Genomic DNA, 14,252 nt, shown 5'->3' with positions numbered 1-14,252 from the left:
TTAGCACTGGTGTTGACTAGCCAGATCCAGATACAAGGATGAAGCTAGTTTCTTCTGAGCTCTATGGGTAGCTGGTGGGGAGCAGGGAGAAAAAGGGTGTGGATGTTGGTGACAAGGAGCCAATCGGGCCCACTGCACCTTAATATAGAGCAGGGCTGTCCAGCAGAAGTCTCTGTGGCGGTGGAGTGATCAGTACTGTGCTGTCCGATACGGCAGCCCCTGGTCACCTGGGTCCACTGAGCACTTGAAATGTGGCTGGTATGATTTGAGAAACAAAGTATTTCACTGTAGGAAATTTGAATGAATTTAAGTTGGGCAGTGGACAGTGCAGATATGGGGAATAATTTCTCTACTGGGAGAAAAATAAGACAACAGAGAGTTGGGAGGATCTGTGTAAGCCAGACAGTTGGTGCCCCGTCTAAAGGTAGGGGCAGGTACCTGGTGTCAGCAGATCATGGCTCTGGGGGAAGGCAGGCGTGTTTTCATTACCTGATGCTGCCTAACTAACCTCCCCAGAACTTAGCAGCTTAACATGACAATTATTTAATTTGTTCACCTGCATCTGTTAATTCTGCGAGCTGGGTGGAGGCTCAGGTGGGCAGTTTGTCCCGTTGGTCTTGCTGGTGGTTACTTGTGTGTCTTCCTTCATCGGGAAGGTGGGCTGGGAGGCTGAGGCACCGGGACCCCTTCTCCATGTAGCTGCAGGATCTCCCCCAACACGTGGTCTCCCCAACAAGGTAGCTGGTTCAGGGCTCCCAAGGCACAAAAGAAATTCTTAAGGTTTACGCTCAGACCTGGCTCAGGGACGCTTCTGCCACAGTCTCTTCACCAGAGCAGGTCACAGTCTCAGCCCTTTGGCACTGTGACCTGCAAAGAATGCGTAAAGGCACAAATACCAGAGGCGTGGTTCATGCAGGGGCGGGAGGTGGTCACTAGTGTCACAGGCAGTCGCACGTCCCAGTGTTGCTAGGGCTCCCGTCTGTTTTTTCAAGAGCAGCAGGGCATCCAAATTTATATGTGAAACCCCCCCCTTTTTTTTTTTTTTGCGGTACGCGGGCCTCTCACTGTTGTGGCCTCTCCCATTGCGGAGCACGGGCTCCGGACGCGCAGGCTCAGCGGCCATGGCTCACGGGCCCAGCCGCTCTGCGGCATGTGGGATCCTCCTGGACCAGGGCACGAACCCGTGTCCCCTGCATCGGCAGGCGGACTCTCAACCACTGCGCCACCAGGGAAGCCCGAAACCTCCCAATTTTTAACTGTTGGCTCACTTTTTTTTTTTTTGGTAACAGCATTATTGAAATGTAATTCACATACCGTACAGTTCATCCATTTAAAGTGTACAATTCAGTGGTTTTTAGTATATTCACAGAGTTGTGCAACTATCGCCACGATTTCAGAACATTTCATTACTACAAAAAGAAACGCCACACCTTTTAGCGGTCACTCCCCAATCTTCCCTTCCCCCCCAGCACTGGCAATCACACACCAGTCTGCATTCTGTCCCTACAGAGTTGCCTACTCCGGACACTTCATAGAAATGGAATCTTGAATGATATGGTCTTGGTTCGCTTCTTTTAAACATCACAACCAAATGAAAACATTTCTGCCCGCTGGATTTGTTTTGCAGCCTCTGGGTATCCAGATTGGGGTGCATAGCAGACCTCCCGCGGACCAGCAACAAGTGCTCACGAGTCCTGGGTGCACATCCTAAGCTCTGTAACTGCCGCCTCCCACCTCCCAGCCCCCTTTCACCTGGCTTTATCCTTCTTAAACAAGACAACCCAACTGGGTTAGCTTGCCGTCATCCAAAATGGCCCATCTGTTTTAGGCAGAGCGTCACCACTAAGTCACCACAGGCTTCAAGCTGAATGGCTTTATTTTCATTCCACGTTTAACATTATTCTGCTCTTTGCCTGAGCGTGTCATGCCGTCAGTCTTAAAACAGGCACTCATAGTTTTTGACGTAGGTACCAGCTGGGGTGTAGAAGAAGCACTGGACTAGGAATTAGTTTTGAGCCTTTTAACTCAAGTCTGAATTCTAATGCCTATGAGATGTGTGATCCTAGACCGGAATCTTGAGGGGTTTGCTTTTTCCACTAGCGAAATTAGGATACTAATACATGCTGTAGAACATCACGAGAGTCTCAAAAAAAATTAGGTGAACGTAAGACGTTCTTCCGGCACCATTTACAATTCAACAAATATTCAGTCATTCATTTATTCAGTTAATTCCACACATATCTATCACTGGCGAGTGCTGTCCTAGATTCTACGAATATAGTAGCGGACAAAACAAACAAAATCTCGTCCCTCCTAGCTTTGAAGACAGCTACTAAACAGCTTCACAAAATAAATAATTATAAACTATAATGGGTGTGGTGTAAGAAAAACGTACACTGTGCTCTAATGACATATAAAAGGGGGATCTGTTCTAATCTGGGAAGATCAGGAAAGTGACATTTGAGCTGACAGCTGAAGATGATTAGCCCTAATGGAAAGGGTGGGACAAGTCCTATCTTGGCATCCGATTATTCTCTCATTAAATATGTATCTACCGCCCACTGTGTGCCAGCACCTTGCTAGGCAACAGTCAAGATGTCAGACATTTTGAAAAATAAAGTTAATGCATGCTACTTCAAGCCTTTTAGGAAGGACTACTTACCCAGATGACTTACCAGCAAGCCCACTTCCTAGGCAATTGCTCCATCCTGGTTTTAGCTGGAGTTAAGGGTGGAGGCAGAAGAAGAAATGGTCTCAGATGAACTGAATTATGACAGTCCTGGGTCCCAATTTCTGAAGCCATGCTGGAGGCCGTTTCTGGAGAACACTCTTCCGCTCCACTCCGGTGTAACGTCCCACACTGGTGTAGGCGCTGGAGGGCATGGTGAGGCACAAGAGACACAAGAACCCTGCCACCATGGAGCTCATCATTGTGGGGACCATGTACAAGCTGGGGACAAAGGAATAAACAAAAAACGTGGCAGTTACCATGGGGGAAACTAAAACAGGGTAAGGGGATGGGCGTGGGATCCACTTTAGAAGGGCTGGTCAAGAAATGCTTACAAGGAGTCACCACTCCAGTTGAGGGCTGAAGGAAAACAGGAGGTCAGCCATGCGACAAGGAAACAAGGCTCTGAGCTTGTTGTCAGGTGGTGGTTCTCAGTGCAGGCGACTTTGCTCCACCGCGGGTCATTTGGGAACGTCTGGAGACAGATTTGATTGTCACAACTGGGGAGCGGGGTGGCACAGCCACAGTGCAGTAGAGGCCAGGGATGCCGTTACCCATCCTACAATGTACAGAACGCACGCCACAAAGAACTCTCTGCTCCCAATGTCAACAGAGCACAGAGAAACCTGGTCCCAGGGCAGGGAGGCAGGAGGCCGGGCGCGGGAGCAGGGGCCAGCCTGAGCAAACTAGCCTGGAGGGCAGGCAGAGGCTGAAGCCTCCGTAAAAAGTCTGGGTTCGGAACCTCGGAGGGCCTGCCTCTGATTTCACTTTTAAAAACCTCTCTGCGGTCACACTCCTGCCCTCCGGCACCACCGCTAGCAGAAGCAAGTCTCCCGCCCGGGCAGGCTTCCGGGGCGGAACCGGAAGTCCCGGCGGGCGACACGGCAGGCTCGCCCAATAGGGACGCTCGCGGGGCGGGCCGAGAAGGCTGGCGAGCCTAGTATCGCGAGAAGGGCGGCGGCGGCGGCAGAGCCGTGCTGAGCCCAGCGCAGTGGAGCGGCTGGTCAGCTGTGGGGCGCATGGCGGGCGCAGGCGACGAGCGGACGCCGCTGCTGGGCGCGCGGCGGGCGGCGTTCGAGGGCCGGCGCGCGGCGTGCGCGGCCGTGCTGCTGACGGAGCTGCTGGAGCGCGCCGCCTTCTACGGCGTCACGGCCAACCTGGTGCTGTTCCTCAACGGCACGGCGTTCGGCTGGGAAGGCGCGCAGGCCAGCCAGGCGCTGCTGCTCTTCATGGGCCTCACCTACCTGGTGTCGCCGTTCGGGGGCTGGCTCGCCGACGCGCGACTCGGCCGGGCGCGCGCCATCCTGCTCAGCCTGGCGCTTTACTTACTCGGCATGCTGGCCTTCCCGCTGCTGGCCGCGCCTGCCACTCGCACGGCGCTCTGCGGGGCCCCCCGCCCCACGCGCCTCCGCAACTGCTCGGCGCAGCCGTGTGCCGACGCGCCTGACCGCTACTGCGCGCCCGCCGCGCTGTCAGCGCTCGCGCTCGTGGGCCTGGGCGTGGGCGCCGTCAAGGCCAACATCACGCCCTTCGGCGCCGACCAGGTGAGGGCCGCGCAGGTGCGGGGCGAGGGGGCGGGGTCGCCCGCGGACCAGGAAACCCAAGTACCGTGGGGGACCGCGCAGGGTGGGCGCTGGCGCGCGGGGGCTGCAGACCGAGGGGCCTCCTTCCTTTAGGAGGGGGCCTTTAGGAGTTGGGGGGGGGCTTTAGGAGTTGAGACCTGGGGGAGAGCAGAGCGGTTTCTGGACTGGGTCTCTGCAAGTGCAAAGGCCCTGGGGCCAGAAGAGAGGGATGTTGCAGTTACCGTGGCCGTCGTGTTGCAGTACAGAACACATCAGTGTACCAAGTCTGTACGTACTGTACGCCTTAAACTTCTGGCAGGTTATGCGACAAGTATGTTTCAAACAAAAGAAGAAGTGGGAACAGGGGTGGCAGGCAGGTGCTTCGTGATGTGAAGCTTTGTAAAGAGTTTGAGGTCTGTTTTGAATACAGTAGGGAGCCTTTTTGGGGGTTTGAGCAGGGGTAATGTGATCTGATTTATGTTTCTAAAAAATTCAGTCTCTGTAGGGCGTGGGCCGGGCAGCTGTGGCCTGCCAGCCAAATCTGGTCTACTTCCTGTTTTTGGAGGGCCCACAAGCTAAGAATAAGACTGGTACTTAGTTTTTTGAACGGTAGGAAAAAAGTAAAAAGAATATTTTTGTGGCAAATGAAAATGATAGGAAACTCAAATTTCAGCTTCCACAAATAAAGCTTTATTGGAACACAGCCCTGCACCTTCCTGGTCACATATGCTGTGGCCGCTTTCACAGTACGGTAGCAGCATCAAGTAGTTGTGACAGACTGAACGTCACTTAAAACTTAAACTATTTACACCCTGCCCCTTCACAGAAACAGTTTGCGGATGTCGGGTATAGAGACTAGGTTGTATGGGAAGTGCTGACAGCAGACAGATCAGGTAGGAGTCTGTTTCACTGGCCAGGTGAGAGAGGAGAGGTTTGGACTAGGACGGGGGCAGTGGACACGGAGTGAAGTGGTCGATTCAGGATAAGTTATGGAGGTAGAGGGGCCGGGGTTGCTAGTGGATCTTATGCAAGCAACAGGGAAGATAACTCCTGGGTTTTTGCGCTGAGTAGCCATGTGATTGCGAACATTTACGGAGGGCTTACTGTGCATCAGGCCGCGTGCCGAGTACTTTGTCAGAGTTCATAGGACTCCTCTGCTGTTACTGTGCCCATTTTACAGATGAGGAAACTGGGGCTTGAGAGGTTAAATCATTTGCCCAGTGATACAGAGCTAGTACGTGACTGAGCCAGGGTGCAAGAGCCTGGCCTCTGCATCTGAACTTTAATCACCCCTGTGAAAGGCGACGCCTTATAATGATGTTGGAAATACTAGTTGCCTAATGTCCTGAATTCTTCACTTCCTTCTCTGCACCGTGGAATGTGGTTTCCATACGTGAACTCATTTGAATCTCATGTGAATCTCATACCCATGTTTTAAATGAGAAAATGGAGGTGCAAAAAGATTTATTTCTTTTGTTGTCCTATAGATAGTGAGTGGTCAAGCCAGGGTTTAGGTGCAGGTCTGATTTCTTAATGTGTCCTTTAACTGAGATGGGCATTCTGTGACGGCTTTGGCCTTTGGGGTGCCGGCAGCTCACAGGCCAACCGCGAAGGCACAGGACTGGGATTACCCGTCTTTAAAGACCAGGCCACAGGACTAAGGTGCGCCCGGAGTGTTTAGGTTGTGCCCCGTACTGTACCGAGCGCTCTTCCTATGCGATCTTATCTAACACCTTGCAACAATTGATATCCCGAATTGTCCCTGTTTTACAGTAAACGGAGGCTTGGGCGGTTTGACCTACCCAGGTCCACAGCACGTGAGTGGAGGAGCTGGGTTTAAACCCGGAAAGTCTGACTTAAAAATTCCTGCTCTCCAGTAGATAATAGACGAGGGATTAATATTCCTGAAAAGAATGAGTGGTTCTGTAGAGGTTCTCTAGAAGGCACGACAGAATTTGCGCTCTTTTGATGTGTAATTAGATGTGGACCTTAAAAAGAAACGTGCTCTTCTTCAGGAGAACTGACCTCATCTTCTCTAACGGGACACTGCCATGGACAGAGGAGAGCCACTCTATATTTAAGGATATCAGAGAGACTTGACAGCCAAACATAACGTGTGCTTCATGATTGGAGCCCAGCTTTTCTAAAAGCCATTTATCGGGACGATTGTGATAACTTGATTATAGACCACATATTAGATAAAGTTGCATCGGTGTTAATTTTCTTAGGTGTGATAATGGTTTGTGTTATGTAGAAGAGTGGCCTTATTTTTAGGAGATTCATGATGAAATCTTTAGGGTGAAATAATGATGCTGTAACTTATTTTTAAATGGTTCAGCCCAAAGAGTACTTCATATCTATACAGAAAAAGAACTGAGGCTGTAAATGAAGGCTACAGAAGTGTATGCTTTACTATTCTTTCAACTTTTCTGTATGTTTAAAATTTTTTTTACTAAAAAGTTAAGGGGATGTCCATCAACTGATGGGTGGATAAAGCACGTGTGCTCTCTCCGTACAGTGGAATATCCTTCAGCAGTAAAAATGGATGAAGTACTTTCTTCAACGTGGATGCACCTTGAAAACATCATGCCCCTGAAAGATGCCAGGCACAAAACACGGCATGTTATGTGATTCCATTTACATGAGATGTCCAGAATAGACAGGTCCACAAAGACGAGGAGGTTAGTGGTTGCCAGGAGTCAGGAGAGGGGAAAGGGAAGCTACTGTAAGAGGAAGTTTCTTTTTGGTGTGACAAGAAATGTGGAATTGGATAGAGGTGATGGTTGCACATCTGTGAATAGACCGAAAACCACTGAGTGGTACATTTCAACAGGGTGAATTTTTTATTATGAGAATTGTATCTCAGTGAAAAAAACATGTAAAAGGAAAATACTAGTACCCTTCAGCCAAGGTGCTTGCTCTGTGCCAGGTGCTTGCTGGTCTTCGAAGGGGATTTGAGAAGCGTCCCCCAGAGGTGCCGCACGGCTTGCGGGATTATACATTTATATATTCTTTTTCAGATTCTCTTTCTTTATAGGTTATACAGGATATTGAATATAGTTCCCTGTGCTACACAGTAGGACCTTGTTGGTTATTTTATATATAGTAGTGTGTTACCTATTAATCCCAAGTTCCCAATTTATCCCTCCCCCAGCTCTCCCCGTTGGTAACCATAAGATTGTTTTCTATGTCTGTGAGTCTGTTTTGGAAATAAGTTCATTTGTGTCATATTTTAGATTCCACATACAAGTGATATCATATGGTATTTGTCTTTCTCTGTCTGACTTACTTCGCTTTGTATGATCATCTCTAGGTCCATCCATGTTGCTGCAAATGGCACTACTTCATTCTTTTTTATGGCTGAGTAATACTTTGAAGGTACCTTTATGCTTCTCTATCACTGACGCCTTTGTCTGCGATACAGGGCCTCTAGGAGGCCCTCTGAGTGAGAGATGAATGGGGTCATGCTGTGCAGCCCTGAGAAGGAGGCCTTAGCTGACTTCTGAAGGAAGATGCACACCAGAGTCCGGGGGTGATGCTGATGTAAATCATGTCAGCCCCATCTTTTCCCCCGAGGGATTAACCTTCCTCAAAGGTCACAGTCATTCTAAATGGATGGCTCCTGTAGTTGAATGAGTGAACTGAAAGAACTCTTTTTTACAGACAAAGAGAGCAAAGATACATTTTTTCTAGAGGGGAAAAAAAGAGCGCTGTTATGTGTTTAAAGGAATTTTTCCAAATCAGCCAACTGTCTGACTCACTCCCCAGGATCCTGTTCCTTTAGCTGCACTTCGCTGAGTTGACCGCAGCAGTGTCTTTTGACCGGTCATATGATGGTCCCGTTTACCCTTGGTCGGGTAGGGCTGGAGGCAGGTGTACAGATGGTGACGTAATGTGACCCACATGAAGTGCGGGTGTCAGTCCAGGGCATGGAGGCATGTGACTTGCGGTTTATAGGAGCCAGCAGGCTCCTGTAAGAAAATTACTGCTATGTGGTTATTTAGGGTCTGGTGATAGGCTTAGGTTCCTGAAGTAATTTTAGTGAATTACACTTGGAAGTTCAAATAAGTCGACTGCCAAGTTTACCAGGATGTGTGCTGTGCCACTGTAGATACTGGGAAGGGCCGATATATAGTTCAGTTAAAACGTATATTGTCTGCTTTTTTTTTTTTAATTTTTTTAAAATTTATTTATTTTTGGCTGCGTTGGGTCTTCGTTGCTGCGCACGGGCTTTCTCTAGCTGCGGCAAGCGGGGGCTACTCTTCGTTGCGGTGCGCGGTCCTCTCACTGCGGTGGCCTCTCCCGCTGTGGAACACGGGCTCCAGGCTCACGGGCTTCAGTAGTTGTGACCTGCGGGCTCAGTAGTTGTGGCTCGCAGGCTCTAGAGCACGGGCTTAGTAGTTGTGGCACGTGGGCTCAGTAGTTGTGGCTCGCGGGCTCTAGAGCACAGGCTCAGTAGTTGTGGCTCGCAGGCTCTAGGCACACGGGCATCATTAGTTGTGGCTCGCAGGCTCTAGAGCACGGGCTCAGTAGTTGTGGCTCACAGGCTCTAGAGCATGGGCTCAGTAGTTGTGGCTCGCAGGCTCTAGAGCACGGGCTCAGTAGTTGTGGCTTGCAGGCTCTAGAGCACGGACTTAGTAGTTGTGGCACGTGGGCTCAGTAGTTGTGGCTCGCGGACTCTAGAGCACGGGCTCAGTAGTTGTGGCTCATGGGCTCTAGAGCACAGGCTCAGTAATTGTGGCACACAGGCTTAGTTGCTCCGTGGCATGTGGGATCTTCCCGGACCAGGGCTCGAACCCGTGTCCCCTGCATCGGTAGGCAAATTCTCAACCACTGCACCACCAGGGAAGCCCCTGCATTAACTTTAGATATTATGTTTACTGGCCCCCTTTTAAGCTTGCCCCCCATCCTAATTACTTGTTTTTATATCTTTAGTTAAATTTTCTCTGTAACCGTGTCTGCTTACGGTTTTTTCTTCCCTCTGGTCTGTTTCCAGGATAGCATGAATATTTGAGTCCATTTTTGTGACATTTAAACGCACTGTGGGGACTTCCCTGGCGCTCCAGTGGTTAGGACTCCGCACTTCCACTGCCCAGGGGCCCGGGTTCGATCCCTCGTCGGGGTAGTAAGATCCTGTAAGCGGCATGACGCAGCCAAAAATGATTAAAAAAAAATAAACGCGTTGTGTTCTCATGGAGAGCTGTCTTAGAAATGTAAGGCATCCTCCGTACAGATCATTTATTCAGTGATCATGCCAGCGTTTGGTCCAGGACCTCTGCTCCCTTCTGACGTGCGGGGGCCAAGTTTAAGCTCCTCCTCCTGCTGCGGCTTATTTAAAACTCAGATTTTCAGTTTGAGACGGGGGTTACCAGATAATTACTTCAGGCATATTATTTGTTATCACGATATCCATGTTTAATCATTTTGGATTAAATTTTTTTTGGAGGAACAAACGATTTTGACTATATATTTACACCTGTACTTTGATCTTAAAAAGTAGAGGTTAAAAGTGTCATATTGCATAATATGACTGCTAAAAAGGTAGTTTCTGTGCATCACAACTGGTTGTTTAGGCCCCCATTGAAAACCTCCTCTCTTACTTAGGAAAGGAGATTGCTCTGTGGATCAGAATTCAGATCTGTTACTGGACCAGGAATTGTCCAGCCTTTTCACAACCTGTAACTTAAGGACGAGACAACAGAAGTTCCCAACACAGCAACACCTGACAGTCTTTGTACATGGTCCATTGTCAGCCTTTAGCTAATAAAGTTTGTTTAAACCTTTTATGAGGTGGAACTGGCTAGGAATGACTCTGGCTGGTGCAGAGCACATTCTCGTGGTGTCCACGCAGATGTGAGAAGCCATCCTCGGAGGGACGTCACGGGGTGCCCACCCCACACGGACTGTCCCTGCCAGGACGGGCTCCGGCTGGGCAGGTCTTGTGGAGAGTGCACGCCTAGAACTCGCTTGTGCTCCCTGGTGCTTGTGTTTGTCTGCGTTGAGGAAATCAGTGATTTTTGCACCTTCCGGGGATCTCTGTCCTTATCAGAACTTCTCCTGATTCCATTGAGAGGCTTCCTGGTCTAAAAATAGCATGCGGTTTTAGTTTGTCTGTAATTTTCCCCTTGTTCCAGATTTATCAAGGTGTGGAGCTATATGGCTGTGAGTAGAAGTCCTCTGGAAAGTTGTTTAAAATGCAGATTCCTGGGCCCCAACCCCAGAGATGGTGAGTGGGTAGTCCTGGAACGTGGGTCCTGTGAATCTGTATTTTTAAGGAGCATGCCAGGCGTTTCCAAAGCAGGTGGTCCACGGGAGGTACTTGGAGAAATTCTCTAGGATTTGTTGGATCTAAGTATAGTTAAGAGAAACACTGCCCAGAATCTGCAGTAATTAAAAGCATAAAAGATACATTTTTTTTGTCAGGTTGTATCTGTAAACACCATTTTGATTGATTGGCTACATTTCTGGATTTTTTGGCTGTGTCTTGTGGGATCTTAGTTCCCCGACCAGGGATGGAACCTAGGCCCGGGCAGCGACAGTGCAGAGTTCTAACCACTGTACCGCCAGGGAATTCCCATGTGCTGCCTCTCTTAAAGGCTGTGGTGACAACAGTAATTGATATAAAGATATAGTAATATATGAAAACATCGTATATGTTTTTCATCCTTGAGGATGATCACACGTTTTTAAGTCTCTTTCCTCCCGGTTATTTTAGGTTAAAGATCGCGGTCCAGAAGCCACGAGAAGATTTTTTAATTGGTTTTATTGGAGCATTAATCTGGGAGCAATCGTTTCTCTGGGGGGCATTGCCTACATTCAGCAGAACGTGAGCTTTGTCACCGGCTACACCATCCCCGCTGTCTGCATCGGAGTGGCTTTCGTGGCCTTCCTCTGCGGCCAGACCTTCTTCATCACCAAGCCGCCCGACGGCAGCGCCTTCACTGACATGTTCAGGATCCTGGTGTATTCGTGCTGCCCCCAGAAGCAGATCAGGGAACGCAGTCCGAGTGGGTGAGCACTTTATTCTCATCACAGGCTCAGTTTTCCACGTGGCTTACCAACCGTCATAAATAAAGTGCTGGCTTATGTCTGTCCTGTGCTCACCATGGAGGGGGACACGGGGCTGAGGTTGCAATGTCTCACGCCAGCTGCAGGAGGCGGGTGTGAGGTACTTTGTCGCCATCTTAAAGACAGACCGGCGGCCTCCCTCCTGGGCTCGCGCTTTTCATTTCTGACCTGCACGTTGGACTTCCTCCCGCTGCTGGTGTAAGATGGGGGCTCCCGACTACGCAGTCGTGTAAAGGTGATAAAAGACAGAACCTTGCCAAGGGCATCGAAGAGACAGTGTACCACTTGATGCATTCCTTTGAATGAGAAACCAAGCAGTCGCTTACTTGGTCGCTGCCTGTCTGTGCTCCTTAAGCAGGAAGCTGCTGTGCGGGTCCCCGTGGCCCGTCCCCCAGGGGTCACTGCAGCCGCTCTTTGAGAAGGGCAGGAGAGCAGAACTGAGATGCAGGTAGGGTAACTCCGTCATCCCCTTTGCCGGGGACTTCCCGGTTTCAGCACCGTATGCCCACGACCTGAGGTCTTAAAGCCCAGAGTCCCGGGGCCCGGGGAGTCCTGGGCAAACTGTGGCGGAATGTCAGTCACCCTAGATGCAGATTAATGAAGAAAAGTCCAGAACTTAGCTCAAAAAGAGACTTCAGAATTTTTTTGTTGTTACTTTTTGATGTAACAACAACCTGTAGTAAAATACGTCCCTTTTGCCTATACAGTTCTGGGAAGTGTGACAGATGCCATCATGTAACCAGAGTGCATTCAGGATACAGAGTATGTCCATCCCCCCAGAAAAGTCCCCAGGACCCTTTGGAGTTGAGCCTCTCGGAATATTTTGATCGAGGCCGGTGTTGAGATGGGCGCTCAGTCCCTGAGCCGGAGGTTGACGTCCTGCAGGAACCTTCTGCAGGCCGACCCCGCGTCTGTCTGCCCCCTCATGGCTTGTCTGCGTGTGTCTAATTTATGTCCTTGGAGCCATAACAGCTGTCTGATGTTCCTGTACCAGAGCAGCTCTATGGCCCTGCCCCTTTGCTCCTGGCTAAACGTCTCTAGCTGCTTCAGCTGTCCCCGTGCGGAATTCCGGCACAGCTAACCACCCCAGTGCCCTGGAATTCTAGTGGGTCAGTGTGGCATTCAGACTCATAATTCAGAACTGCAGCTGGTGGGACCACACTAAAGAATTTTTAACAGTTGAAGCCTCATTGCCTCAGCAGCAAGCAGTAGTGCTTTACCGGGGCCTCATTTTAATTAGGCAGAAGCAGGATTTCAGATCCTAGATGTTTAGGCTACAGATTGAATGCCATTAGCAAAATATACTGTTAAATTTTCGGTGTGTCTGTGTGGGTGGTACCTGGTAGACAGTTCTGTGGGAGAACACCACTGCTTTGTGGACACTTGGGTTTTAATGCATACGTGGCATGGCGAAGTCAGTTTGGACTTAGGAATCTGTTTTCCCTTTAGATTGGTTTTTGAAGTCTTCCTTGGCACAATTAGAAAAGGACCAGCTTGCAGAAAAGTTGATGGTCTAGAGAATTCTCCAGCTGTGCTCTCCTTACGCACAGGTTAGGGCTGTATGACCTTGGGCAGGTTTATGACCTTGTAAAGCCTTCTTTACAAGGGTGGGAAAGGACCCCTCTCATAGGATCAGTGTGAGGCCTCAGTGAGCTAATAAGAGCCCGGGTAACGGTAACTAACTGATGAGGATGCTTTTGTGGAAGGTCACATCGTCAAGTTATCATCATCACCAGAAGCATCGCCCCTCCCCCTCTCGGCTCTTCCTTCACTGAAGAGCTGGTGGCTTCCCTGAGAGCCTCCCTCCCAGTCACACTGGTGTAATAGTAAAGCAGCTCGGGTTTGTAACAGTCGGTGTGGTCGTCAAGTCTTGACGTTCGATAAATGACCTAATATAAAATCCAAACAGTCCAGCACAGTAATTTTTCCAGATGCTCACCCAGTCACGCAGCCGACGTAGTTGTCATCAGCTTCGGATGAAACTGCGGACCTTCCTCAGCACAGTGGGGCTGGTGGCCAGGGTGACAACGCTGGGGGTGAGGTCAGCCACCTTTCAGACGGTGAGGGGCGATCCTGTCATATCTCCTAATCTCAAGAAAAGGACGGTGGCTGCAGTCTCACTCTGGCTAGGAAGTCCTTCTGCCAGCTGTGTCCATGTGTCCCAGTGTTGAGGAATAATCTAGGTAGCTGTACTGGGTGGGGACCATTAGTAGGTAGCAGAATGGAGTTGGAGCAAATTCAGCACAGCAAGCTGGTTTCCTACCTCCAAACTTAATTTGTTACCAAATAATTGATTTCTGGGGGTGGAAGAAAACTAATTCCTTCATTTTATTTCCCAAAGTGAAGGCATTGGAGTCTTTCAGCAATCTTCTAAACACAGTCTGTTTGATTCATGTAAGATGTCTCATGGAGGGCCATTCCCGGAAGATAAAGTGGAAGATGTGAAAGCCCTTGTCAAGATTGTCCCCGTTTTCTTGGCTTTGATACCTTACTGGACAGTGTATTTTCAAGTGAGTGGTGACATTCAGGTTTCATTTCCTCTGTCTCCCCGTGAATGCCCCCCGGCACTCGTTCTGGCCGTCACTGAAGTGCGCGGGGTTCCTGGCTTTCTTTGTCACGAGTCTTCAGGATCTCGGAATCTTGTTTTTAGTTACGGACTCCTTTTTGCTGATTGAAATGTTTTGAAAACCTTAAAACGAAGCTAAGAATGGGGATGCTTCTGTTTTTCCAGACCCCACCTTTTAATATGGTTTCTCATTGGGATAATGGTTACTTCTTTTTCAAAGTTCATCTCCAGACAACTTTTATGGTGACCAAGTAATTGACCCGTGTTTTCAAACCTGAGTGTTGCAAGTCTCAGCACGGTGTAGTCTGGGGGAGGGCGCACGCTGCGA

The 14,252-nt window shown here is 49.5% G+C and overlaps 2 protein-coding genes across 6 annotated transcripts in view; one reads left to right on the top strand and one right to left on the bottom strand.

Annotated features, from left to right (window-relative positions):
- The window catches only part of GLT1D1 (glycosyltransferase 1 domain containing 1), a 100,543-nt gene extending 97,076 nt beyond the window's left edge, over positions 1-3,467 (bottom strand). The window contains exons 1-2 of one of the 2 annotated variants that reach the window (XM_079941950.1): positions 3,064-3,467; positions 2,676-2,950 (exon numbers count right to left, since the gene is read on the bottom strand). In XM_079941950.1, coding sequence (XP_079798076.1) covers positions 2,676-2,803 — 128 coding nt within the window. In that variant the 5' untranslated portion in view covers positions 2,804-2,950; positions 3,064-3,467. Of the gene's footprint in view, positions 1-556; positions 1,402-2,675; positions 2,951-3,063 lie in introns of those variants that run through there. The other variant, XM_079941952.1, reaches the window with a different exon arrangement.
- Positions 3,468-3,650: 183 nt separating this feature from the next.
- SLC15A4 (solute carrier family 15 member 4) overlaps positions 3,651-14,252 on the top strand; it is a 121,643-nt gene continuing 111,041 nt past the window's right edge. For 3 of the 4 annotated variants that reach the window (XM_079941947.1, XM_079941948.1, XM_079941946.1), the window contains exons 1-3: positions 3,651-4,272; positions 11,006-11,301; positions 13,700-13,868. In XM_079941947.1, coding sequence (XP_079798073.1) covers positions 3,748-4,272; positions 11,006-11,301; positions 13,700-13,868 — 990 coding nt within the window. In that variant the 5' untranslated portion in view covers positions 3,651-3,747. The remainder of the gene's footprint in view (positions 4,273-11,005; positions 11,302-13,699; positions 13,869-14,252) is intronic. The other variant, XM_079941949.1, reaches the window with a different exon arrangement.

Source organism: Stenella coeruleoalba, assembly GCF_951394435.1.
Source record: "Stenella coeruleoalba genome assembly, chromosome: 14".
NCBI lineage: Eukaryota > Metazoa > Chordata > Mammalia > Artiodactyla > Delphinidae > Stenella > Stenella coeruleoalba.
This window is presented reverse-complemented; position numbering and strand designations above follow the sequence as displayed.